This window comes from Nannobrachium achirus (genome assembly GCF_963921795.1).
Source record: "Nannobrachium achirus genome assembly, contig: SCAFFOLD_112, whole genome shotgun sequence".
Taxonomy (NCBI): Eukaryota; Metazoa; Chordata; class Actinopteri; order Myctophiformes; family Myctophidae; genus Nannobrachium; species Nannobrachium achirus.
This window is the reverse complement of record NW_027665015.1, coordinates 153,857-181,417: the sequence shown is the minus strand read 5'-3', so window position 1 is coordinate 181,417 and position 27,561 is coordinate 153,857. Positions and strand designations below refer to the sequence as shown.

Sequence of the window (27,561 nt, the reverse complement as noted above, 5' to 3'; positions counted from 1 at the left end):
TCGTGCTGTCAAACAATGAAACACATTATGGAATCTATGAACATGTTGTAGGGGTCCCAGCCTCATCTCTCTCTCTCAACTAAGGGGTCCTTGGCCTGAAAACGTTGAAGACCCCTACCTTAGCAAATCAAAGAGGGGCCGTCCAAATCAATGAGGAACCAGCATTCCTTGGTGACATCACCATCAGGCACGTGCACACATCAAAGGGTGCTTGATAAAAGGGCAGGGGCCTTTTATCTCTCTGTAAAAAGTGCCCTCTCCAGACCATGAATGCAGTTTTTACTATTTCAAATGCCCTCTTTCCATGCCATACCTGATGGCGTCATTCAAGAGAATCGCCTTGTCCAAACTCTCCTGAACTTGTATGCAGCATCTTATGTTGAAAGAATTGGCCTCTCTTTGTAGAAATCCATGCCATATAATACCACATCTCCAGAATAGATTATGCTTAGTTTAGTGTGGTATCAAGTACTGCGATGCGTTGTGAGCTTGGAGGTCAGCCATTTTCAATATTTTCACCAAAAGACCCTTTTAGAAATGTCAGCCCCTGCCTCTCTAACATTCTCTGCACGTCCCTGGTCGCCATCAACAAGTGCGACCTGCTATAAATTACAAGGCCCACGGACAAACAGTACATACAGACAGCACTGATCGCAGTACACGTGGTCATACATGGCCACGAGTGCACAAGGCGGCACGTCAATAAGTGCCATCTAGTTTTGATTGTTTTATTTATACATTATTTTATTTATTTCACCTGTTTTTATTATTATTATTTGTAATAATTTTTATCCCACGATTTTGCAACCCGTTTTCACCCAGTGCCTATGTAATCCTGGGCTCTGCTCTCCCTCTGCCACGGCTGGGGAGACAACAGACTGACCTCATGCTTCCTTCAATGTATGAGTAGTCCAAGTTGTTTCTTTTCACCTGACAGTGGGGATTTCCCCGGTTTGGACGTAGCGCGTGGAAGGAACACGTTATTCCAACCAGTTCCTTTCCCCTCCATCAAGCGCCCCGGCTGGCCGGGGGGAGGCATTATTGAGACCAGGATTACTGCATGGTTTTGTGAGGGTATCAACCCTAGGAGACACAGGGAGAACATGCAAACTCCACACAGAAAGGCCCTATCGCCGACCCGGGAGAAACACGCCCCCAGTGCCCACAGCGTCCCCCGGCGGGAATCGAACCCAGGACCTTCTAGCTGTGAGGTGAAGCGCTAACCACTGTGCCACCGTGCCCCCATTATTATTATTATTATTTTCATCAGATTTGCTTGCCCATAAGTCAGATTTACTGACTTATGGGCACGCGTTCACGTGAAGTCAGTGAGGTGCTTGAGAGCTGTTCCAGATGAAATGGCTAAGTCAGTACAGTGAGGGTGCTAATAATGACATAAATACATGTCAAACTGTGATAAATGACTTGATGACCTACTGTAAACACTTGTAAGAGTCAACAGCCAGGCTGCTGTCAGTGTGAATCATAAGGCAACACTTACAGAAAGGATGTGAAACTGGGTGACGCCAGCCCTCTTTTCTTATTGTTAACGTTTGAGGAAGTTCTTTAGCTCAACTGCCACAGACACCCTGACTGATGCCAGTGAACCACGTCTCTTTCAACTTCTGCTCCATGAAGGTAAAATCTGCTAAATAACCGTTCTTTAAATAGACCACTCATCAACTTTATGAAAGTAGCTACGTGTGAGGAGGCTCAGAGCCAACGTTCACAGATGAAATGTGACAGTGGTGTGCTGCTCTGTGAAGATAATGTCTCAGATAGAATGTTTTACAAATGTTTGACTGGTTTTATGTGGCTCTAAGATGTGGCGTTACTCAGAGTCCTCGCTATAGTGAGTCTGGAGTGGACTCTGGTTCTTGGTTCTACTGTATGGCCTAATATAATATAATATAATATAATATAATATAATATAATATAATATAATATAATATGGCTTGTGCGTAACAATGTGTTGAATTCATGTGGGGGTTGAATGGATGTGGCCAATTCAATACATTTCCTAAGCGGCCGTTGACATATTGCGCGCAGCAATGTGCCGGATACTTTGGGGGAGAACGGCAGACGCGGGCGGCCATTTTAATTCATCTCCTTCTGCAGAATGACACACACACACACACACACACACACACACACACACACACACACACACACACACACTCCACCCCGCTGGCTCCGACATCTTGTCTCAAAGTGAAACAGTTGTACGTACATGTCTCAGCAGTGTGAGCTGCTGATGACTGCAGGAATTCTGAACTTTCATATCGTGTTTTTTATAAGTAGGGAAGATGAATGATGTTATGGTTGTAGTTTTATAAGTAGGCTAGAAGATGGATGATGACGTCATTGTAGTTTTATAATATGATGGATGATGTTATGGTTGTAGTTTTATATAGGCTGTAATGATGGATGATGATATAGGCCTATATGGTTGTAGTTTTATAAGTAGGCTAGATCAGGGGTTTTCAAACTTTTTTGTCTCAGGGCACCCCATAAATATTTGTTTTAATCCGAGGCACCCCTACATTATAATTTTCATCACCTTATATTTAAAGCAGATCGTCGTTGTCGGGTGGAAACCGTTCGTTTTGTATTCATCATCTAAAATATGTACTAAACTAGTGAAAAGTGCTTGTAGATCGGCTGTTTTCACTAGTTTTGAGCGACGGTCTTGTAACTTGGAAATACAAGGTTTCTGCCCGACAGTGATGATATTTTAGTGATTATGTTTGTGAAGAAAACATTGCCATTTTGGTTAGAACTGAACTGAAAATAACTTTGTACTTCAAGTTTAAAATGACACTATATATATTTTTAAATGTCCAAATAAATTTCAAATATTATCAAATTATCTCGCGGCACCCCGGGACTGCCGTCACGGCACCCCGGGGTGCCCCGTCACCCACTTTGAAAACCCCTGGGCTAGATGATGGATGATGGTATGATTGTAGTTTTATAACTAGGCTAGATGATGGATGATGATGTGATTGTAGTGGCTGATGGTGGATAAACATTGGGGGGCAATGCCCACCCAAATTAGACTTTGTGCCCCCCAGTCCAGATTGGACTGGTACCCTACCCCGTCATTATTTTAAGATGTTTTACGGGTGTTAATTATTATGTTCTTTTTGTGTTCTTGGTGATTATTATAAATATACATTTTCAGATTAATTAAATAGTTGAATGAAAAAGCAATAATAAAAGGTAGCCTACACTGGCACTGCACCGAGTCGGTTTTGTTTTGATATCTATTCCTTTGTTGTTGTTGTTGTTGTTGTTGTTGGGCATGCAGCACGGGAAATTCACATCTTTTCAGTGAGAAAACTAGTAATGGACAGTACTAGTTTGTCTCATAACGCCACAAAAAAGAATTGCACCATCGTGTCCATCTAGGTGAGCATTTGCTATAGCTATACATAGGGTTTTTTGATTGATTGGATATTTTATTGGACAAAAATGGAGAAGTATTAGTCAATACAATATTTTTTTAGTACAGTACAAGTACAGTTAAACACCTTGCCTGACATTCACTCCTTGTCTGGAGTGAATGTCAGTGTTAAAAAAAAAACATCTGCTGGCAACAGATGCAGGACCAACAGTGGAATATGTATTAAAACTAATTGATTCCGCAGTCTCCGCACACTTGATTAAAATGATGAAGCTCCCAGTCAGGCTTTATTAATGTTTGGACACAAAGGTCTTCATCAGAATGGGTACAGACAAACAATGCTCATTTTTAAAGGTAACCAATCAGCCCAGCCACCAATCAGTGCTGGCCAGGCTAAGACTGTCCTCTTGAGTATGTTGAGTCACACTTTCAGCCAATAATAGGACTGAATTTAGAAATACAAAATAATAATAGACCCCCCCCCCCCCCCTTCTCATCAGTCATCAGAGACCAGATAGAGGAAGAGAGAGAAAAAAAAACTTTTTTTTGCCATGTGACACCATTGCAGAGCAGAGCAGAAATGAAGAAACTTCCCCTTAAGGCTTAGAATGAGTCATTATGTTTCCTGTGTGTGTGTGTGTGTGTGTGTGTGTGTGTGTGTGTGTGTGTGTGTGTGTGTGTGTGTGTGTGTGTGTGTGTGTGTGTGTGTGTGTGTGTGTGTGTGTGTGTGTGTGTCTAAAGGTCTCTGCTCTACCATGAGTGAGTGTGTGGAGAGAGAGGAGGGGGGCGTGTCCTCTAAAAGCAGCCTGTCTGGACAACATGAGAGGTAAATACACATCTATGACATCATCATCATCATCATCATCATCATCATCATCATCATCATCATGTAGGCCAGTCAATCTGAGGTTTGACCCAAAAGAAATTGCAATAGTAATGGTTCAAGGTTTTTTATGATCCTTAGGGTCATCCAAAAAAAACATGTTAAAAGTTTCCCATTATATTCTTAGTGGATCAAGGTGAATTCAGGGGGTTCAAGTTTGGGTCCCTTCACTTACTATACAGGAAAGAAAGACACCTAACAACATCTTCTTTTAATTAGCATGTGAGGGGTCTAACTAGGGGTTTTTCATGACTTTGAATGCATTGCAAGCTAGGGCATTCACGAATAGTGATTTTTAGTATTCGAATTATTCGACCTCAAAGTATTCGAATAGTCGAATATTCGACAGGACTGGCCAAACTGTCAAATATTAAGGAAGCAAGAGGCGAACATTGTGAAAATAGCCGATCTACATGCTCACAACGCCTCGCGTTGCGAGGCGTTGTGAGCATGTAGATCTGCTATTTTCACAATATTTATCTGCGGAACCGAGTCACATTGAATGTAATACCTACAATTGAAAGTGCTTGTCAGGGTGGGGGTCCCCAGTTCAAATATGTTTATTTTGGGGGTCACGGCCTAAAAAGGTTTGAGAACCCCTGGTATAGAGCGTTAGCAAATTCATCCACCAGGGGCATTGACAACTCATTCTTATGACTTCCTATCTAGCCAAGCTTTATAAACTATGTAGTTTTTAAAGAGAAAACAATAAAATAAAATAAGCGAATATTCGACTTTGGTGAACAACGTCGAATAGTGACTTTGATATTCGAATGTTCGAATATTCGAATATTCGGTGAATGCCCTATTGCAAGCCCACAAAACTGAGCTGACTATTGCAATTTCTTTTGGGTCAGGCCCTTTTCTTTTTTAGCTTAGATTGACTGGCCTAATGTGTCTCTGTTGTGTTAAAGCTCTCCTGTATCCAGCTGTGTCTCCATGAAGAGTGACGCGTCCATGTGTCGACCTATTACCTTCAAAGATGGACACCAGTCTACTGAACAGAGGTTTGAATTCATTCAGACAGTGGTATGATGTAGAGCAGGGCTTTTCAAAGTGGGAGCCAGGGCACCCTGGGGTGCAGCGAGATAGTATTTGGAATTTATTTGGACGCAAACTTGAAGTAGGCCTACAAAGTTATTTTCAGTCACTTCTAACCAAACTGCCTATTGTGTCAACGTTTTCCTTGCAACATAATCTCGGGGAGAATAATGGCAGAAATGCACTTTATATGTTACCCCTTATATGGAGTTGAATTAATTAGAATGTAGCCTACAATGCATATCTGATTTACTCAATGAAACACAAATCCATTCAGATGGTGTCATCATAATAATATTATTATTATTATTATTATTACCCTTATTACCCATAATAATGTAACAATGTAACAATGACATACTGTTATACTATGTTAAAATATGGCATAAATATAAGGTGCTGGGAGTGAAAATTATGAATATAGAGGTGCCTCGGATGAAAAATGTTTGCGGTTCCTTGAGCCAAACAAGTTTGGGAACCCCTGATGTTTAATATCCTCTTCTCTCTCTCTCTCTCTCTCTCTCTCTCTCTCCCTCTCCCTCTCCCTCTCTCTCTCTCTCTCTCCCGCACGTATGCACGCACGCACGCACGCACGCACGCACGCACGCGCGCGCGCGCACACACACACACACACACACACACACACACACACACACACACACACACACACACACACACACACACACAAGGGTGTGCCAATCACAAACTGCACAGCTAGTAACTTGTTAATCAGAGCTAGAGATTACACAGGGATGCCACTGACACACTGTTGATGCACCCTGTCTTGTTTCATTCAGAGCAGAGTGATATTATTATAACATGTTTTACTGGATCCCATATTGATTGTATGATTAAATATAAAATAAACTATTAGTGTTCATCCTCTATTTCCATCAGGGTTCATCAGCAGAGATCAGAGTCTCCTGCACCCAGCTGTGTCTCCATGAAGAGTGACACATCTATGTGTCAACCTATTGACTTCAGAGATGGACACCAGTCTATTGAACAAAGGTTTGAATTTATTACTATTGATGCTCACATATTTCAACCAGTTGTATGTGGTAGAGGCATAGAAGAGCTCTTTTTGAATGGTAAAAGATGTGTTCATTTAACAACTGTATCCAAAGCATTTAATGGTCATTACATTCAAACTGACAGGTGAAAAAAAAGTCATACAAGCGATTAAAAAAGTGAATCAAATTACATTAATCTTGGTCAGAATTTCCTCATTTGTCAACAAAAGTGCCCTCAAGGCTCTCCCCAGAGCCCTCATCCAATGCCAGTTTGACTACATTTGCACCTCTTGGTCAGTGTGTTCTACCATGATACGCATTATGCATAGTGTGACTTGCAAACCTTTTTCATTGCCTCCCAAGGACTGAAAACATACCACTTCACATAGCCTCCTTCCAACTACAATGTTTCAACTGTAAACAAATCTTCCTGTTTTGTATGTGATTCATGTGCACCATCTATTGGCCAAATTGTAAAACTACACTGCCTGATCTGTAGAGTTTACTGAACAAACTCAGGTTTGATTCCATTGAGTTTTAACCACTTTTAAGACAGACTCAAATATACTTTATCTACAGAATAGAATACATTCAGTTCAAATATTTATGTTAAACACACACTGAAATATAATTCACAACATTATGAAAGCTTAAGGGAAGCTTCCCTTATCAAAACATGACTTCCATAGGGAATGAATTGAACAGAACCTTACCCCCAGGTTTTTGAGAAGGGATAAAACCGGTAACACTTTACTATAAGGTACAAAGTAATACACTTAGTTAATGCTTAACTAACACTTTATTCCTGATTAACTAATACATCGGTTAATCATGAATTAATCATGAGAAATCAGAAATCATCCAATATGAGAGACCCCTGGAAGTTTTAGACCAACCAGTATCACCGGGTCAACGCACTAATCCTACTTGCCTATATAGCACTCATCCTGGGCATAGAATTGACCAGAAAAAACAGATCTACAAACCATCCATAATATGGTTGATGTTAACTAACTATTAGCTAACATAGTCTTAACTACTGATAGATTAAGTTAGTTAAGTAATAGCTATTCCAACATTACTTGATGATTTCTCATGATTAATTCATGATTAACCAATGTATTAGTTAATCAGGAATAAAGTGTTAGTTAAACAATAACAAAGTGTATTACTTTGTACCTTATAGTAAAGTGTTACCATAAAACCTAAATGTCTGTGTGTTCCAGTCCCTTTATCATCACTCTGTTCTATACAAGAAGCTGTGATGTTTAAAATGATCTTTCATGACAAGTGGATATAATAACTTTAATCAATAATCTAAACAGTGGTTCCTAAACTTTTTCAGCTGGCCTGAAAAATAACCAATAATAACAATGATAACCTGAATTAATACACAAGCATGTGTAGGCTATTCACCCTACAGTCAGTTTGTATGTGACTTGTGTCACAATGTAATCAATATTGTTTTTAATGAAGGTAGCATTTATTTTCCCCCTCAAACACGTCATTTCCAAACTATAGTAGGCTAGGCCACTACTTGCTGTGATTGGCAGGTGTATGTTTACAGAAATGATGCTTTGTGACCCGAACAGGATGTGATAGGTGAAGGTTTTTGTTTTGTTTCTTCTTTTCTTCTTCTTTGCTTACCAAGAATCAATGACACACATTACCATTATACAGATTCCAGACATATCTACTGTACATCTATAATCTATTATGTGCACAATAGCCCTGTATGACTGTAAAGCCCTGTATGACTGTAAATCACTGTCACCTCCTACTCCTACTCCTACTCCTACTCCTACTCCTACTCCTACTCCTACTCCTACTCCCCCTCCTCCTCATCATCATCATCATCATCATCATCATCATCATCATCATCATCATCATCATCATCATCATGTGTCTCTGTTGTGTTAAAGGTCAGTCCACCAGGACAGAGCAGCCTCTCCTGTTCCCAGCTGTGTCTCCATGAAGAGTGACGCGTCCATGGGTCGACCTATTACCTTCAAAGATGGACACCAGTCTACTGAACAGAGGTTTGAATTCATTCAGACAGTGATGTAGAGCAGGGCTTTTCAAAGTGCGTGCCGCAAGATCATTGCATTGTATTTGGAATTTATTTGGACACAAAAAAATAAGTTGTGTATCATTTAAAACTTGGAGTAGGCTTACAAAGTTATTTTCAGTCAGTTCTAACCAAAATGCCTATTATGTCAATGTTTTTCTCGCAACATAATCTCAGGGAGAATAATGTGCTTATGTTACCCCTTATATGGCGTTGAATTAATTTGAATGTAGGCTACAATGCATATCTGATTTACTCAATGAAACACAAATTCATTCAGATGTTGTCATCATCTTATAAAAATTAATAATAATAATAATAATATAACAAATTAGAGATACTGTTCCTACGAAACAGTGTGGGCTCGCTTGTAAAAAAGAACATTTGTTGGTTTTGTTTGTTGGCATAGGCGGCGCGTGAGCCAAACGTTTGTATTCCTAACACACCCAGTATAGCCAAATCTGAGCCAAATTTCAATCTATAAAGGCCAAATAAAAACATTAAGATTATAAAAGCCATTTGAGATGTTTATAGATTAGAATTTTTACACACCTCCTGCCAAATAATATTATATAATTCCAGTTCACTGCGCAAATGTATAGGTCATTTCAATGAAGCTCTCAGTCAGCAGAGCTCCCTTTGTTTAAAGTTAAACTATAGGCTATGTAGGGGAAGTATTCGCACATCCACTAGATTCAGGTGCAGGTGCGTAGGACTGTGAATACTGAAGAAATCATGAAAAGATATTTCATGAACAAAAACTCCCGCTCTCTGCTCTTGCTCAGCTGCTCATCTTTATTTCAATTGACCCCTGGACCTTCTTCAAGAGTGTCTTACAGCCATGTGCACCCCTCTCATACACTCCCCTTCCTGTTCACAGGTGTGAGACAATCTCACTCCTCTCGAGGAGTGACTCTCAGTGATTCAAACATGAAATGTACAGTTTTTTGAAACGTTTTGTAAATAATGAAAATTTAGACCTAATTGTATGTATAGGGTCATCAACCACACACAGGTGAGAGACAATCAGGGGAGGGGAGTGTATATATATGAGAGGGGTGCACAATGGCTGTAAGACACTCTTGAAGAAGGTCCAGGGGGTCCGAAACGTCTGTCAATTGAAATAAAGATGAGAAGCTGAGCAAGAGCAGAGTGAGGGAGTTTTTGTTCATGAAATATCTTTTCATGATTTCTTCAAACTATAGGCTATAACATGACATAGGCCATAGAATGGATCTTCAGCCAAGCATTGTGAATGAAAACGTAGGCATGCTCGTTCTTGTCCTCACCTCAAAGTAAACGCTGGAGTATTTCTTCAAATTGACTGGATCCAACCTGGATCACGCAAGTAAGAGGTAACATCCAGGTCTTTATGCTTTCACATCAAACAAAGTAATCACTCATACATGTGTGACCAAGTTAGAGACTTGAGATGAGACCTTTTTGCTTTTAGAGAGATTGAATCTCTCAGTCGTCTCTCTTTCTCTCTCTTTTTCAGAGAGCGGCGACACACACACACACACACACACACACGCGCACACACACACACACACACACACACACACACACACACACACACACACACACACACACACACACACACACACACACACACACACACACACACACACAAACACACACTGTGCTGCGAGCGTCGGCCCTGAAAGCAGCATATATATTTTGTTTTATTTATTTTAGAAAGCGCCTAGAACACCAACAGACATGAGGGGTATGAAACTCCAACCAGAGTGCACAAAATGAACAAAATGCCCAGAGATTGAGTGACGTAGAGTCAAATGCTCTCCACATGGTCTCCCGAGACAATGAGAATGAGATTCTGGATCCAGTGTCGCTCCAATGACCATTCAGCATGAAGGTAGAGAAAGGCCTCTGGAGTTCCCAGACAGAGTCAATGGAAACTGGATTTGGGAGCAACTGTCCCTCTCAGGCAAGCGTGTGGCAAGAATATGTGGCAAAAATATACGGCAGAACTCATTATATATATATATATATATATATATTATTTCCCCCCAAAGGTGACGTGTTAATTGTCATGTGAAGCTCAACCAATACCCCAGCTAACACCACTCCCAGACTTTCCACACCTCTTTACACCTCATTGGCTAAGGGCCTTGCCTTTATACTGTCTTCGACGGAACTCAATTACAACTAGAAATACTGTTCCTTCGAAACAGTGTGGGCTCGCTTCCAACCAAAAAAATAATAGTAAAAAGTGTCAAGGCATACCCTTTGTGTGTGTAGTGTACCGTAGTGTACCGTACCGTACCGTACCGTACCGTACCGTACCGTACCGTACTGTACCGTGCCGTACCTTACTGTACTTTACCTTATGGTACTTTACCGTACTGTACTGTACTGTACTGTACTGTACTGTACTTGTACTGTATACCTTACTGTACCATACCATACTATACTGTACCTTACTGTACTGTACTGTACTGTACTCTACTGTACTGTACCTAACTGTACTTTTCTGTACTCTACTGTACCTTACTGTACTGTACCTTACTGTACTGTACTTTACTGTACTCTACTGTACCTTACTGTACTGTACCTTACTGTACTATACTGTACTCTACTGTACCGTACTGTACCGTACTGTACCTTACTGTACTGTACTGTATTCTTCTGTACCTTACTATACTGTACTTTACTGTACTCTACTGTACCTTACTGTACTGTATTGTACTTTACTGTACTCTACTGTACTTTACTGTACTCTACTGTACCTTACTGTACTTTATTGTAATTTACTGTACTCTACTGTACTTTACTGTACTCTACTGTACCTTACTGTACTGTATTTTACTTTACTGTACTTTACTATACTGTACTCTACTGTACCTTACTCTACTGTACTTTACTGTACTCTACTGTAATTTACTGTACTTACCTTACTGTACTGTATTTTACTTTACTGTACCTTACTGTACTGTACTCTACTGTACCTTACTGTACTGTACTGTACTGTACTGTACTGTACTGTACTGTACTGTACCTTACTGTACTTTACTGTACTCTACTGAACCTTACTGTACTGTACATATTCTATGTGTTCTAGATCTACATTTTTGATTCTGTGTTTGGGTTTCCCTGAACCACACTTTGAGAACCAGATAAATAGCCAATGAAAAGCTTTTTCATAAACATAACCTTTTCATCTACAAGCTCACAACACTGCACATTGTAGATCAACTTCATAGGATTACAGTATTAAGTGGTCCATCTATGTTTTTTATTAATAATAAAATCTGCAAAGTAACAAGTAACCGAAGCTGTCAAATGCTGTATTTATAGTAGAGTATAAGTAACAAAAATGGAAAGTAGAGTAAAAGTACATCAAAATTGTACTGTAGGTACAAGTACTTGTATATACTTGAGTAAATGTACTTGGTTACTTTGCAGCACCACAGAACAGCCAATGACAGACAAGCCTTTAATCACAGCTGTGGTAATCAGTAGAGTGGAGAGGGACATTTATAGATATTTATAGTTTTAACTCAGAATATATACATCACACAGCTTAGATATTTGGATCAAATCAGAGAGCAGACCTGTGTGAACGCAATGATATAAATAGCATATCTGAAGTGTGAACATTGCAGCCACAGCGCCTTAACATAAACATGGGTCTATTATCCTTCTCTCCACTCTGTCCCCACTCACTAAACCCATTGGAAATGCATTGGGTGCTTAAAGTTAAACATCTTTATTTTTTTATATTTATACTACAAAACATTTCAAAACTAAAAATACAAGCACACGTGTCCTCAGTAAGCTGAACACATAAAAATTTGAATGGTGTTAAAAGGTGTAAGCGTGTAGGAGATGAATCGCGCCAAAGTTTTGAGGAGATACACATATAGCTATAAATAAATAATGAAGATAACATACGTGTGCTCGCCTTCCAGGCGAGCCCACAATCATGCCACCTCATTGGCTAGTGGCTCTGCCCTTCTACTGTCTGCGGCGGAAAATACCAACTGTCTGCGGCGGAAATATGCGGCGGAACTCACTCTATAAATAATGAGGATAACATGGTGTTCTCGCCTTTGGCGAGCCCACAATAACAAAAGATTATTCAGGATTCCAATTCAAAAGAAGCAAAAATAGCCGATCTACAAGCTCAAAACGCATCGCAGCGCGATGCGTTTTGAGCTTGTAGATCTGCTATTTTTGCTTCTTTTGTATGAGATACTAGAATGATAAAGTAGGACGTAGCAATATGCAATGTGGCCCTCTGGAGTGAAGTTGGAAATATAGTGGCCCTCACCATCATCAAAGTTGCCCACCCCTGCCCTAAATGATATGTGTTTGGCGAGGACCCCCTAAATGATATGTATTTGGCCTTTTAGACCCCCTAAATGATATGTATTTGGCCTTTTAGACCCCCTAAATGATATGTATTTGGCCTTTTAGACCCCCTAAATGATATGTATTTGGCCCTTTCAAGGGGAATGAAGGCGACTACGTATAGATAGGAATCCTGGTCAATGAATTACATAGAGCAGGGGTCTTCAACAGGGGGTCCTCAGATTTACTACAGGGGTCCGCCAATTAATTGTGTGCTGGGGAATGTGAGCTTGTGGATCTGCTATTTTCTGAGAGTAGGTGTGAGAGGGGGAAAAAAGCAGAGCCAATGACAGAAAAAAGGTTCACTGTCTGAAAACACATTTACGTGAATCCAACACATTAATAGAAATTATAATGTATGTTAAAGAACTCTATGAAGCCATCTATGAAATCTATGGACAAGGTTATTTTCCACATATTCTTACAATATACAGTGGGGGGGTCTCTGCTACATCTAAGTCATGAGCCTGTAAATCTGCTATTTTGGCTGAATGTTCACCTAGATGTGGTTAAATAAATCAGATCTCACCCCCAGTCATATTTTTATTACCGGTACATCCAGTACAGTGAGACCACTACCTCCATTCACCTCGTCTGTAAAGCACTTCTTGCACTCGGCTTCTTGTTTGATGTGTACTTTTTTTTTTGACACAGCAATGTTGAGGAACCAGAACACAATAATGTTACTCATATTTACAAACGGAACCGCCAAATATTCTAAACTTTCCATGATTCTGCCAATAATAATAACTGAGGCACACAAGTATCTGCCGGACCAAACAATGAATCACGTGACGTATTGGCTCATTCCATGGCACGTACAGTATGTGTATCCAGAAGAATACTTCACAGAAGAGAGTTCATGTACAGTAAGAGACGTTTGACTGAGTGGATTCCACATGGATTCTAATGATTGAATATAAATAAAGTAAATCATGTTGATCCTCTGTTTCTCTCAGGGTCCATCAGCAGAGAGTAGGGTCTCCTGTACCCAGCTGTGTCTCCATGAAGAGTGACGCGTCCATGTATAGACCTATTCTCTTCAAAGATGGACACCACTCTACTGATCCCAGGTCAGAATGTAAAACATACAGAAAACATATTTTAGTTAAAGTCCTACTATTTATCATATACTTTGCTGTATGCAAGATTTGTTCTCCACATTTGACCCATCTCTTGGAGCGGTGAGCCGCAGCTGTTGATCAAACCTCCCAATCCAACCCTTGATGCTGAGTGCCAAGCAGGGAGGCCCATGAGGTCCTAATTTTACAGTCTTTGGTATTATGACCCGGCTGGGGATCGAACCCTGACCTCCAAGTCTCAGAGCGGACACTCTAACCACAAAGCCACTGACCTGGTTTATGATCAGACTCTACTGGTCACAGGTCAGAATGTCAGGCCCCATTTAGACTGCAGTCAAGTCTAGCCTATATCTGATTTATTTCTCAAATCCGATCTTTTGGCCCGACTGTTCACACTGCATTTGCAAGTGACCAGATCTGATCTGTGTGTTCAGGCTAATTTTAGCAACTTCAACCCAAAGCTGCCCTGTGTTGACATATCTGCTTTGGTTACCGTGGTAATGACGTAGGCGCCATGGCCTTTTCTCTCTTCATGTGTTCTTCATATTCTTAATTTTCCTCTGACATTGCAGATAAGTCCTTGTGAACCCATTTTCTGCCAATGCTGTGAGAAATGTCTTCATATTGTCTTGCTTGTTCCTGTACATTTCTCATGTAGGCCTACTAGGCATCCTCCCAAAGTGCTAGTCCACTGAATGCTGCTCGCCATTTCTTCTGTAGCGTAAAACGTATGCTGAACTATTGTTTTACTTTGATTACAACCCTTGCACTCTCGTAAATCAACATACAATTCTCGTGCTCTGTAATGACGTCCGTAGCTTTCGGGTCGCGCTGCAAGTGACGTTTTGGACAGTTTGATATGCGACTTGGCTCGTTAGATCAGGTTACTGCTACCATGTGACCTGTCTGCATTTAGTCTCATTTAAACAAATCAGATTTCAATCTGGGTCTGGCACAGACCTGTTTCAGGCTGGATTTGACTGCCAGTGTAAATGGGGCCTAAAACACAGAAAACAACACTTAATTTAGTTGATATCAAACTCTACTGAACATACATTGTGTTCTGGCTCTTAATATTTTAGAGTGACAACATCCTTCCATATTTGATTCATAAATACACAGAATACATTGGCTGTGTTCTACCTAGAGGTCATTTTATACCAAATCAAATAATGTCAACTGATTATGAGTCAGGCTCCACTGGATATAACTGTGTCATAAAACTGCATGCATTACCCATATGTGGTTGTGGTAATTCAACACGCACGCACGCACGCACGCACGCACGCACGCACGCACGCACACACGCACGCACACACACACACACACAGCAGATCTACAAGCTCACAATACGTTGCACTTTGTGATACTTGTAGATCTGCTATTTAATTTTCAACGTCACACCTATAATGACATGTCCAGTTTCAACGTGGTGTCTAGGTTATACTAGTAAGACACCCAAGGGTGGAATGCGACCTCAGGGTGACATGCAACCTCGCCCTAAAGGGCGAGGTCGCGCCAATTCTTGACAATCTGGCCAACCACAGCGTTTCTCTGACGATTCTAGTTGTTGTCATTCTGGGGGGAGTTTGTTCATGTTTTTGTGAGGGTATCAACCCTAGGAGCTCAGCACACTCACAGAATCATGGCACACTCACAGAATCAATGTTATGCCCATACATGGAGTTCCCTGACTATGTTATGTCAAAACATGCCCATATGTGGACATTACCAAATATGGGCATTTCCAGATATGTCCTTAATATTGATAACATTGGGACAGGGATCTCCATATATGGGCATGAAACATATGTTAATTAGTAAAGCCAAGCTTAGGTTTGATGCCTTGGGATTTCTATATTTGGACATAAGTGTGTACCCAATAGGTCATCATCTGGAAAGGTAGGGTGTAAATCAGAGTAAAGCAGGCTTTTGAGCTAGTTTTGGGCCAGAGATTGATGACATCAGAAATCCCCATATATGGGCATAAAGGGATTTTGCTTTTGGGAATGCCCATCTATGGCATTTTTATTTTATTTTATCCTTTATTAATAAAAATACATGTATGTATCCATATACATATGGAGTTCAATATTGATGTTTTTGGAGAAGGTATGTTGTAAATGTATGCTACTTAGTAAGGGGCCTCGGGTTAGATACTCTTTGTATGGCCTCTGGAGGTCCTTGGCGTCGGTTAGTAGTATGCCCAGCACATAAGATGTGGGACGTCACAAAGCCTGCGGCCATGTATCATTTTCCATCAGGCCTGTTGGTTTTCACGCTCCAGTGCGGCGTTCATGCGCTGCAAGTCAATGGCAGACTTGGCAGTCAGACAGACAGCCATTGACTCCGGCCTAACAATGGCTACTTTCTATGACGGTAGTCCCATATGACATGATGGACTGGACTATCTCCATATATAGTGTTATCCACATTTCGTGTAGCTGCCCTGTACAGGAAGTGATGTCACAACTCGCTGACATCACACTGACATCACAGAGGCTTCGGAAGGACGGTCACGAGGCTTCGGACACTCAAGCGACACGATTCTTCAGAGTATATGCGACCTTCGGTCGCAACAATAAATACAAAGAGCACAAATCATTCATGATAAATACTGTACTAACAAACATACATTATTGTATTTCATTGACTGTAACCCTGACAGGTTTAATAGAGACCTAGAGATGATCTATTTCATTGACTGGTTTAATAAAGACCTAGAGATGATCTATTTCATTAACTGTAACCCTGACATGTTTAATAAAGACCTAGAGATAATCTATTTCATTGACTGTAACCCTGACAGGTTTAATAAAGACCCAGAGATGGATGTAACTCAGCTTTCAGCCAAACGCCACAGACCAGAGTCTCCAACACCCAGCCTTGTGTCTAAGAAGAAGAAGAAGAAGAAGAAGAGGGACCATTCTAGATGGGAACCTAACCTTGTCTTCAGTGGACCTCCACACACACAGTAAGTGAATCAAGTTACAGCTCAAGTGGCGTTAGGAGGTTTTGATCGAAGGGCTTTTTACTACTTTTCATTGGTTAAATATTATTTTAACCAACACACAGACGTAAAGGGTGTTCAGTAGCACATATTTATGAAAAAAGAGAGGGCCAATCGGGTGTTGGAGTTAGCTGGTTTGGCAGAAAGTGTGGAGTTAGGAGGTTTTGTCCCAAGCACTTTTTTACTACTTTCCATTGGTTCAATATTAGTTTAACCAACACTCAGACGTAAAGGGTGTTCAATAGCCCTGATTTATGCCAAAAAAATCTAAAAACTCAAAAATAGAGTTAAGAGGTTTTGGCCAGACAGTGACGATGCAATAGACTTTCCCTGTAGTTTTAAGAAGCACGTTTAACTGAAAAAAATCTCACTATCCACAATGCTACAGAGTAAGATCCGGTAACGTTGGTTGGTGGAGCTCACATTGCTTCAATAAACTGACTTCTTCATTCACATGATAATTGAGGATTCTTTTTCTCATTCCAGAAGTGTTCACCCCAGAGCAGAGTCTCCAACACCCAGCCTTCTGTCCATGAAGAGTGACGAGTCTAAAGAATGGGGTCCTAACTTCAGTAATGAACCTGGACCTCCACACACACAGTATGTCTATGAACAGCATCTCTCTCTTATATAGTAAGAGCTTTGCCACTGCTTGGTCATGATTAGAGGTCTTCACGGGTCCAATTTTAACTACCCGAACCCAAAGGGACCCGGGGAAAACAGAGCCGGACCCATTTGGCCCGTCTATAATTTGGAATTTCAGAACCGTTACCCGTCTCGCCCCGAAACGTGACGGACCCGGTCCGATGGCCCCGTACTATTTATAGGCAAATTAGATCCGATACCCGCGCAGAACTAGAGGTCCGAGACCCAAACCTGTGGCCCCGAAATGAGGGAATGCCAACGTTATTATTAAGAGTTGTAGGCTATGAGACGTCTTTCTTACCTAACGTCGCCATGGTTGCTGCTGCTGCTGTCAGCGGCGCTTTTTGGTGCATGGGCATCAATATTATATCCATATCATGATATTAGACTGGATAGGCCTAATTATCGTCTGTGATTTGGGATATTGTACTACAGTATATGCCAAGTCTAATTTGTACACTAAAGTACTTGTTCTCTGCCTGGGGGAAAATGTAATTGTAGCAACTCAAATGTCTAGTTCTTAGACAGAATATTGGTATGGGAAAAAAATACTTCTCCATAAAACTCCCTCAAACCTAAACCACAGCATTGACAGCAACCAAAGGTAATTTGGGGAGACCTATTGATTTAATTTGAAGACAAGCCATTCATTTGAAAGGTATTGGTCGGAAACACCAGACAGGTGAATGCACATCAACGGGGGGTTTCTTGCATTGTGTGTGTGTGTGTGTGTGTGTGTGTGTGTGTGTGTGTGTGTGTGTGTGTGTGTGTGTGTGTCAAAAAAGAAAAGAAAAAGAAAACAAAAACAAACAAACAAATATTCTGCAGCCTACCTATCAAAAAAGGAAAAAGAAAAAAAAACTGGACTCGGCTCGGTCTCGCCTCCCATTGGTCTCGGACTCGCCTCCCATTGGTCTCGGACTCGACTCGGACTCGAACCCCATATGACTTGGACTTGACTTGGACTCGCTTTAGGTGGACTCGACTACAACACTAACTGAAGAGATGTCTTTGCCATTCGAGTGACGTTCTAACATTACAAACTTTGCAAATAACCTTAGTTTGGAATAGCCTATCCAAAGTATGTCCATAACTCCTCCATCACTCTGTGTGTCTATCTGTGTGTAGAGCCCTGCAAGCCCGCCGGGACCCGACCAGGGCCCGGCCCGGCCCGCCAAAAACGGGCCGGACGGGCTCGTTTCTGAAACTCACCAACGGGCCTAGGGCCGGGCCGGGCTCAGAACCATGCTCGGAACATTTCGCGCTGTGAATTTCACACATGACGTCTCTGTGTGCGGCTGTGCGCATAGCTAGAATGGAGAGTGTGAGTGAGACAGCAGCTGCCTCGCATAGCCTATAGTCTTCTAGGCTATGGGTTCTATCTGTATCTATAGCAACACGGCTCGGATTGGTCGTGACATGAGTACATTAGCCAATGGGCGCGACGAGCCGACTCAGCCGAGGGCTTTACGGCTTTTCTTCTGTCACACACTCGCACAAACTCTGTGTCTGCGACTCACACAGCAAGACTAGAAAATTAGGAGCACTATACTGTAGATTCACCCATTTTACAGTCATTTCTCAAATAAATCGCCCTGTAATGATTCCCCGACCTCCCGTATCCGTTCATTACAGAATGCGTCTTTACTCTTTAGTAGGCTAACTGGACGATACTCTGTATTTTACGAGATGGCTTGTAACCACGGCAAGCCGACAATAATATCAATCGATGTCTAATTTTCTGCTGTGAGGATATACATAACAAACGGTGGGTGGAGGAAGATTTCTTACTTGTGTTGTGATGTAGACTGACTTATTTCTTTTAATCAGAGCGCAAGACGAGCACAGCTATAGAGGGCTGTACATACGTCTCCCAGTCTCCGTCCTCTCCGACCATAGTTTTCGTCGGAAAGTTTCGACTTTCTGACGTGCGTGCAGCTTAGAGAACTCAAATTAGGAGTAATCCTTTTCAGAAGTTGCAAGAGATGTCATTTTGTAGTTGAACCGGACCTTTCCGACGCAAATTTCGGTGGTCTGTGACAGTATGGACTCCCCTTGACTCCCCCTGAGAGCTGCGCGCAGCAGTGAAAGCCATGCACGGAAATAATTAATTAAATAATACGGTGACGGGCTTACGGGCCGGGCCGGGCTCGGTTCTGAAACTCACCAACGGGCTTGGGGCCGGGCCGGGCCTTAATTCCACGGGCCCGGGCCAAGCCGGGCCCCACTTTTCAGGCCCGTGCAGGGCTCTATCTGTGTGCACTAGCTGTGACTGTGTGAGTTGTTGCTGAAGGGGGAGGGGCCGTGGGAAGGGTGGAAGCAAGGGTAGATCTTCAAGCGAATGCCCTGTCGAGCCGAGACACGCTGTTAGCTTGTAGATCTGTCCTTTTTGGCAAATGACACCGCTGTACTATAGAAGTTTTTTTTTTCTTTTTTACACACAAACTTTATTAGTAACGTGTACCTTTTCTTGGACGCTACGTCACTACTGGGGTCTAAAAATAGCTACACTACAGAAAAAGCTATTTGATTCAAAAGGAGCTGCGCTACCGTGACGCTACTGAGAAATGTAGTTAAGCTATGTATCGTCGCTACTTGTAGCTCGCTACTGCCCATCACTGCACACAGACGTAAAGATGTATATTTGTAGCTTATTGACCAGTATTACAATTTTATTGTATTCTGTATGCCCAATGTATTTATATTTAAGTTCATAAAGTTAGCATAAGAACATATAAATGCATTTGCAAGTTTTCAGGATTCCAATTAAAAATAGCTACAAAATATTTCAGGATTCCAATTCAAAAATAGAAAACATTGCTGATTTACAAGCTCAAAACGCATCAACCTCGACACACACAGTATCTGAATCCTCTCCACAGTATCTCTGCTGTCGGGCCAAAACCTCCTAACTACAAAATGTTCATTTTTGGGAAGATGAGCTCAAGTGGCGTTAGGAGGTTTTGATCGAAGGGCTTTTTACTACTTTTCATTGGTTGAATATTATTTTAACCAACACACCGACGTAAAGGGTGTTCAATAGCACATATTTATGAAAAAAGAGAGGGCCAATCGGGTGGTGGAGTTAGCTGGTTTGGCAGAAAGTGTGGAGTTAGGAGGTTTTATCCCAAGCACTTTTTTACTACTTTCCATTGGTTCAATATTATTTTAACCAACACTCAGACGTAAAGGGTGTTCAATAGCCCTGATTTATGCCAAAAAAATCTAAAAACTCAAAAATGGAGTTAAGAGGTTTTGGCCAGACAGTGACGATGCAATAGACTTTCCCTGTAGTTTTAGAAGCATGTTTAACTGAAAAAAACTCACTATCCACAATGCTACCACGTAAGATCCGGTAACGTTGGTTGGTGGAGCTCACATTGCTTCAATAAACTGACTTCTTCATTCACATGATAATTGAGGATTCTTTTTCTCATTCCAGAAGTGTTCAGACTGTTCACCCCAGAGCAGAGTCTCCAACACCCAGCCTTCTGTCCATGAAGAGCGACGAGTCTAAAGAATGGGGTCCTAACTTCAGTAATGAACCTGGACCTCCACACACTCAGTATGTCTATAAACAGCATCTCTCTCTTATACAGTAAGAGCTTTGCCACTGCTTGGTCAGGATTAGAGGTCTTCACGGGTCCAATTTTAACTACCCGAACCCAAAGGGACCCGGGGAAAACGGAGCCGGACCCATTTGGCCCCGTCTATAATTTGGAATTTCAGAACCGTTACCCGTCTCGCCCCGAAACGTGACGGACCCGGTCCGACGGCCCCGTGCTATTAATAGGCAAATTAGATCCGATACCCGTGCAGAACTAGAGGTCCGAGACCCGAACCTGTGGCCCTGAAATGACGGAATGCCAACGTTATTATTAAGAGTTGTAGGCTATGAGACGTCTTTCTTACCTAACGTCGCCATGGTTGCTGCTGCTGCTGCTGTCAGCGGCGCTGCGTCTCTCGTCACAACATGATCTTTTCCCAGACCAGTAAGTCAATCAATGCGGACAGTTTGTAAATGCAAATAAATCCATGTTTTCTTAATTCCTTCTTCTTTGGCTAGCCAATGATGCTAATGCTATCATTTTCTGTCGCATGTTGTTGATTATAGTCTGCTTTGAAGTTTCCATTATGCTTTGCAGAGCATGACAAAACGCGATGACAACTCCATTGTGAACCACAAACCAACACATTACGTTAATATCAAATCTTTGATAGTAATAATATAACTGCCCCAGACACGGCAGACAGTGTCCTCCTCCTGAGGCTGAGTTCTAAACAACATTATTTCACAATCTAGGCTTAATCTAGGCTTAAAGGTGATACACCATGAAATTTCACTTTTCCTATTTTAAAACCTTTTTTGGGGGTCCCACTAGCACCTTCTATCCTCACAAAGTCCCATTTCTGACCGTTGTGTCTTTCTCTGGTTTTGAGAAGGTGAAGGTTAAAAGTATACCACGGGTTCTCAAAACAGGCTATCCAGATTTGCTGCCGATTGTGACGCCATCTGCCGATTGTGACGTCATCATAAAAAAAAACATAAAAAAAAAAAAAGATTTTTTTCAAAAATGCTGAAATGCTCTGAGAGCCATTCAAAAATGAGAGAGGCTCTCTAATCAGGAGTGGTAATTTAGCCTCAAACCTTTTGAAAAACGTTTTTGGGACATAAACAATATGACATAAATACTTTTTAAATGCATGGTGTATCACCTTTAAGATTACATGTTGTATTATTTAGGGCCATCTTGTGGCGAAATCGTTGTGGTGCACCTGTACGCATCCTTTTTCAATCTCGGCTGACTCGGTTCCCCTCGGGTATCAGGAACTGGCGATTTCACTATCAAATACCCAGGACACAGGACATACGGCGGTGGCTCCGACCCGGCCCCGACGTCACTGCGCATAAATAGCCCCGTTACCCGGCTCAGGGCGGGTCGGACCCATATAGAGTATAATAGAGAGCGGACAGCCCCGCCCGCAGCCATTCACTTCAATGCAAGTGCTCAGTGGCGTTTTGAAGCATGCAGAAGTAGCTGAATCCAGGTGCATTCTGGGGGAAATTGGCACATAATTATGTGCCAAAATGTTTGACGTCGAGATGTAATGACGTCACGAACGACGTCGACGTCCATTGAATCCTATTGTAGACCTCAGCGGCGCTCTTATGCTCGTGCATGTATGTTTCACCCCGCCTGAAATTCCAGCTTTGGCCAGTAGGGCGGCCGCTTCAATGTTTACAAGCCGTTCTGGGGGCTTGGTCGGACCCCGGGTAATTTCGGATCTCGGGCAGGTCCGAAGACCTCTAGTCAGGATGGGACAAGATGGGCTCTCTGCTCTATTGAGAAAACTTGTTGTGATTTGGTATTAATTACAATTAATTGGCGAGGACCACCTAAATGATATGTGTTAGGCGAGGAACCCCTAAATGATATGTATTTGGCCTTTTGGACCACCTAAATGATATGTGTTTGGCGAGGAACCCCTAAATGATATGTATTTGGCCTTTTGGACCCCCTAAATTATATGTATTTGGCCTTTAGACCCCCTAAATGATATGTATTTGGCCTTTAGACCTCCTAAATGATATGTATTTGGCCCTTTCAAGGGGAATGAAGGCGACTACGTATAGATAGGAATCCTGGTCAATGAATTACATAGAGCAGGGTCTTCAACAGGGTGTCCTCAGAGTTACTACAGGGGTCCGCCAATTAATTGTGTGCTGGGGAATGTGAGCTTGTGGATCTGCTATTTTCTGAAAGTAGGTGTGAGAGGGGAAAAAAAGCAGAGCCAATGACAGTAAAAAGGTTCACTGTCTGAAAACACATTTACGTGAATCCAACGTATTAATAGAAATTATAATGTATGTTAAACAACACTATGGAGCCATCTATGAAATCTATGGACAAGGTTATTTTCCACATATTCTTACAATATACAGTGGGGGGACTTTGCTACATCTAAGTCATGAGCCTGTAGATCTGCTATTTTGGCTGAATGTTCGCCTAGATGTGGTTAAATAAATCAGATCTCACCCACAGTCATATTTTTATTACTGTACATCCAGTACAGTGAGACCACTACCTCCATTCACCTCGTCTGTAAGGCACTTCTCGCACTCGGCTTCTTGTTTGATGTGTATTTCTTTTTTTCTTGTCACAGCAATGTTGAGGAACCAGAACACAATAATGTTACTCATATTTACAAACAGAACCGCCAAATATTCTAAACTTTCCATGATTCTGCCAATAATAATAACTGAGGCACACAAGTATCTGCCGGACCAAACAATGAATCACGTGACGTATTGGCTCATTCCATGGCACGTACAGTATGTGTATCCAGAAGAATACTTCAGAGAAGAGAGTTCATGTACAGTAAGAGACGTTTGACTGAGTGGATTCCACATGGATTCTAATGATTGAATATAAATAAAGTAAATCATGTTGATCCTCTGTTTCTCTCAGGGTCCATCAGCAGAGAGCAGGGTCTCCTGTACCCAGCTGTGTCTCCATGAAGAGTGACAGGTCCATGTATAGACCTATTCACTTCAAAGATGGACACCACTCTACTGATCCCAGGTCAGAATGTAAAACACACAGAAAACATATATTTTAGTTAAAGTCCTACTATTTATCATATACTTTGCTGTATGCAAGATTTGTTCTCCACATTTGACCCATCTCTTGGAGCGGTGAGCCGCAGCTGTTGATCAAACCTCCCAATCCAACCCTTGATGCTGAGTGCCAGCGGGGAGGCCCATGAGGTCCCAATCTTACAGTCTTTGGTATTATGACCCGGCTGGGGATCGAACCCTGACCTCCAAGTCTCAGAGCGGACACTCTAACCACAAAGCCACTGACCTGGTTTATGATCAGACTCTACTGGTCTCAGAATGTCAGGCCCCATTTAGACTGCAGTCAAATCTAGCCTACATCTGATTTATTTCTCAAATCCGATCTTTTGGCCCGACTGTTCACACTGCATTTGCAAGTGACCAGATCTGATCTGTGTGTTCAGGCTAATTTTAACAACTTCAACCCAAAGCTGCCCTGTGTTGACATATCTGTTTTGGTTACCGTGGTAATTACGTAGGCGCCATGGCCTTTTCTCTCTTTATATGTGTTCTTCAAATTCGTAATTTTCCTCTGACATTGCAGATAAGTCCTTGTGAACCCATTTTCTGCCAATGCCGTGAGAAATGTCTTCTGCTGAACTATTGTTTTACTTTGATTACAACCCTTGCACTTTCATAAATCAACATACAATTATCATGCTCTGTAATGACGTCCGTAGCTTTCGGGTCAAGCTGCAAGTGAAATTTTGGACAGTTTGAGATGCGACTTGGCTCGTTAGATCAGGTTACTGCTTCCATGTGACCTGTTTGCATTTAGTCTCATTTAAACAAAATGGAGATATCTGTATCTATCTGTCTGTCTGTCTGTCGGCGTCCATTTTATGTCCATACTGTATATGGAGATCACTGCAGTTATAGTTCTGGGTCCATTTTATGCCCATATATGGAGATATCTGTCTATCTGCGTCCATTTTATGCCCATATATGGAGTATCTGTCTGTGCCTCCAACTGTGTTGCAGACACAGTGCCGGTTCCCCCTTTAATGCAAACCTCATTATACCTGTTGTCATAGGACCCGTTTTGAACATCTGTTTGCCTGTGTCCATTTATGCCCATATATGGAGATATCTGTATCTGTCTGTCTGCGTCCATTTTATGCCCATATATGGAGATCTTTGACCATCTGTTTGCCTCTGTCCATTTATGTCCATATATGGAGATATCTGTATCTGTCTGTCTGCAATCCATTTTATGCCCATATATGGGGGCATTATACCTGTTGTCATAGGACCCGTTTTGAACATCTGTTTGCCTGTGTCCATTTATGCCCATATATGGAGATATCTGTATCTGTCTGTCTGCGTCCATTTTATGCCCATATATGGAGATCTTTGACCATCTGTTTGCCTCTGTCCATTTATGTCCATATATGGAGATATCTGTATCTGTCTGTCTGCAATCCATTTTATGCCCATATATGGGGGCATTCATTTTATGCCCATATATGGAGAACGCGCGTGCCCGTGGTACGAACGGTTCTCGAGATACGCGGATTACATACATACATACACACTCACAGAGATTTTTTGTTGACTCATGTGGCGTACGTGATGTCAGAGCCTTTTATGAAGTGATGTCACAATGAGTCAGAGCTTTCGCCGATTTCCTCCGGAACAGCCTGATGTCAACAATCAACCCCGCATAAGGAGATTCCGAACGTTTCGCGCCGGTTCGGGAAAACCGCGCGTCGGGTCGGGTCGAGACCCGGCACTGCACTCCGTGCCGCGGCGGGGAACGCGCGTGCCGAATCTGAAGCCGGTGGGACGAACGGTTCTCGAGATACGCGGGTTACATACACGCAGACAGAGATTTGTCGCATTTATAGATAGATCACATTCCAATCTGGGTGCGGCACAGATCTGATTCAGGCTGGATTTGACTGCCAGTGTAAATGGGGCCTAAAACACAGAAAACAACACTTCACACCCTCATTCAGTTGATATCAAACTCTACTGAACAGACATTGTGGTCTGGCTCTTAATATTTTAGAGTGACATCCTTCCATAATTTATAAAAGGACTCCAATAGCTAAAAAATAATTCAGGATTCCAATTCAAAAATAGAAAAAATAGCTGATTTACAAGCTCAAAACGCATCGACCTCCACACACACAGTATTTGAATCCTCTTACAGTATATCTCTGCTGTCGGGCCGAAACCTCCTAACTCCAAAATATTCATTTTTGGGAAGATGAGCTCAAGTGGAGTTAGGAGGTTTTGACCAAAGGGATTTTTACTACTTTTCATTGGTTGAATATTATTTTAACCAACACACAGACATAAACGATGTTCAATAGCACATATTCATGAAAAAAGAGAGGGACAATCGGGTGGAGTTAGCTGGTTTTGCAGAAAGTGTGGAGTTAGGAAGTTTTGTCCAAAGCACTTTTTACTACTTTCCATTGGTTCAATATTATTTTATTATTATTATTTTTTATTATTTTTGTAAAGGGTACGGTGTTCAATAGCCCTGATTTATGCCAAACAATCTAAAAACTCATAAATGGAGTTAAGAGGTTTTGGCCAGACAGTGACGATGCAATAGACTTTCCCTGTAGTTTTAAGAAGCATGTTTAACTGAAAAAACCTCACTACCCACAATGCTACAGCGTAATATCCGGTAACGTTGGTTGGTGGAGCTCACATTGCTTCAATAAACTGACTTCTTCATTCACATGATAATTGAGGATTCTTTTTCTCATTCCAGAAGTGTTCACCCCAGAGCAGAGTCTCCAACACCCAGCTGTGTGTCTATGAAGAGTGACTGGTCTAAAGGAATTCCTCCTCACTTCAGTGATGAAACTGGACCTCCACACACAAAGTATGTCAGTCCTCTTACAGTATACAGTATGCAATAGACATTCACTGTAGTTTTAAGCAGCATGTTTAACTGACTATCTCACAGAGGAAAAACTTCACTACCCACAATGCTACAGCGTAAGATCCGGTAACGTTTGTTTGGTGGAGCTCTCACATTGCTTCAATAAACTGACTTCTTCATTCACATGATAATTGAGGATTCTTTTTCTGATTCCAGAAGTGTTCACCCCAGAGCAGAGTCTCCAACACCCAGCCTTCTGTCCATGAAGAGTGACCGCTCTAAAGGAGCAGTGATTGACTTCAGTTATGAACCTGGACCTCCACACACACAGTATGTCAATGAACAGCATCTCTCTCTTATAAGAGCTTTGCCACTGCTTGGTCAGGATGGGACAATATGAGCTCTCTGCTCTATTGAGAAAACTTGTTGTGATTTGGCACTTTAATAAAATTAAATGATATGTGTTTGGCGAGGCCCCCCTAAATGATATGTATTTGGCAAGGACCCCCTAAATTATATGTATTTGGCCTTTTGGACCCCCTAAATCATACATGGGCAACTAGCGGCCCGGGGGCCAC

At 41.8% G+C, this 27,561-nt stretch overlaps 1 protein-coding gene across 1 annotated transcript in view; it reads left to right on the top strand.

Moving 5' to 3' along the window:
• Positions 1-1,527: 1,527 nt before the first annotated feature.
• Positions 1,528-27,561, top strand: part of LOC308280658 (uncharacterized protein) — a gene marked incomplete at its 3' end in the record, with an annotated part of 58,761 nt that continues 32,727 nt past the window's right edge. Inside the window, 10 exon segments of the mRNA XM_080754986.1 lie at positions 1,528-1,638; positions 4,148-4,232; positions 5,204-5,296; positions 8,266-8,382; positions 16,677-16,841; positions 17,364-17,477; positions 20,965-21,087; positions 23,993-24,106; positions 26,885-26,983; positions 27,200-27,313. Coding sequence (XP_080611112.1) covers positions 4,162-4,232; positions 5,204-5,296; positions 8,266-8,382; positions 16,677-16,841; positions 17,364-17,477; positions 20,965-21,087; positions 23,993-24,106; positions 26,885-26,983; positions 27,200-27,313 — 1,010 coding nt within the window. The 5' untranslated portion in view covers positions 1,528-1,638; positions 4,148-4,161.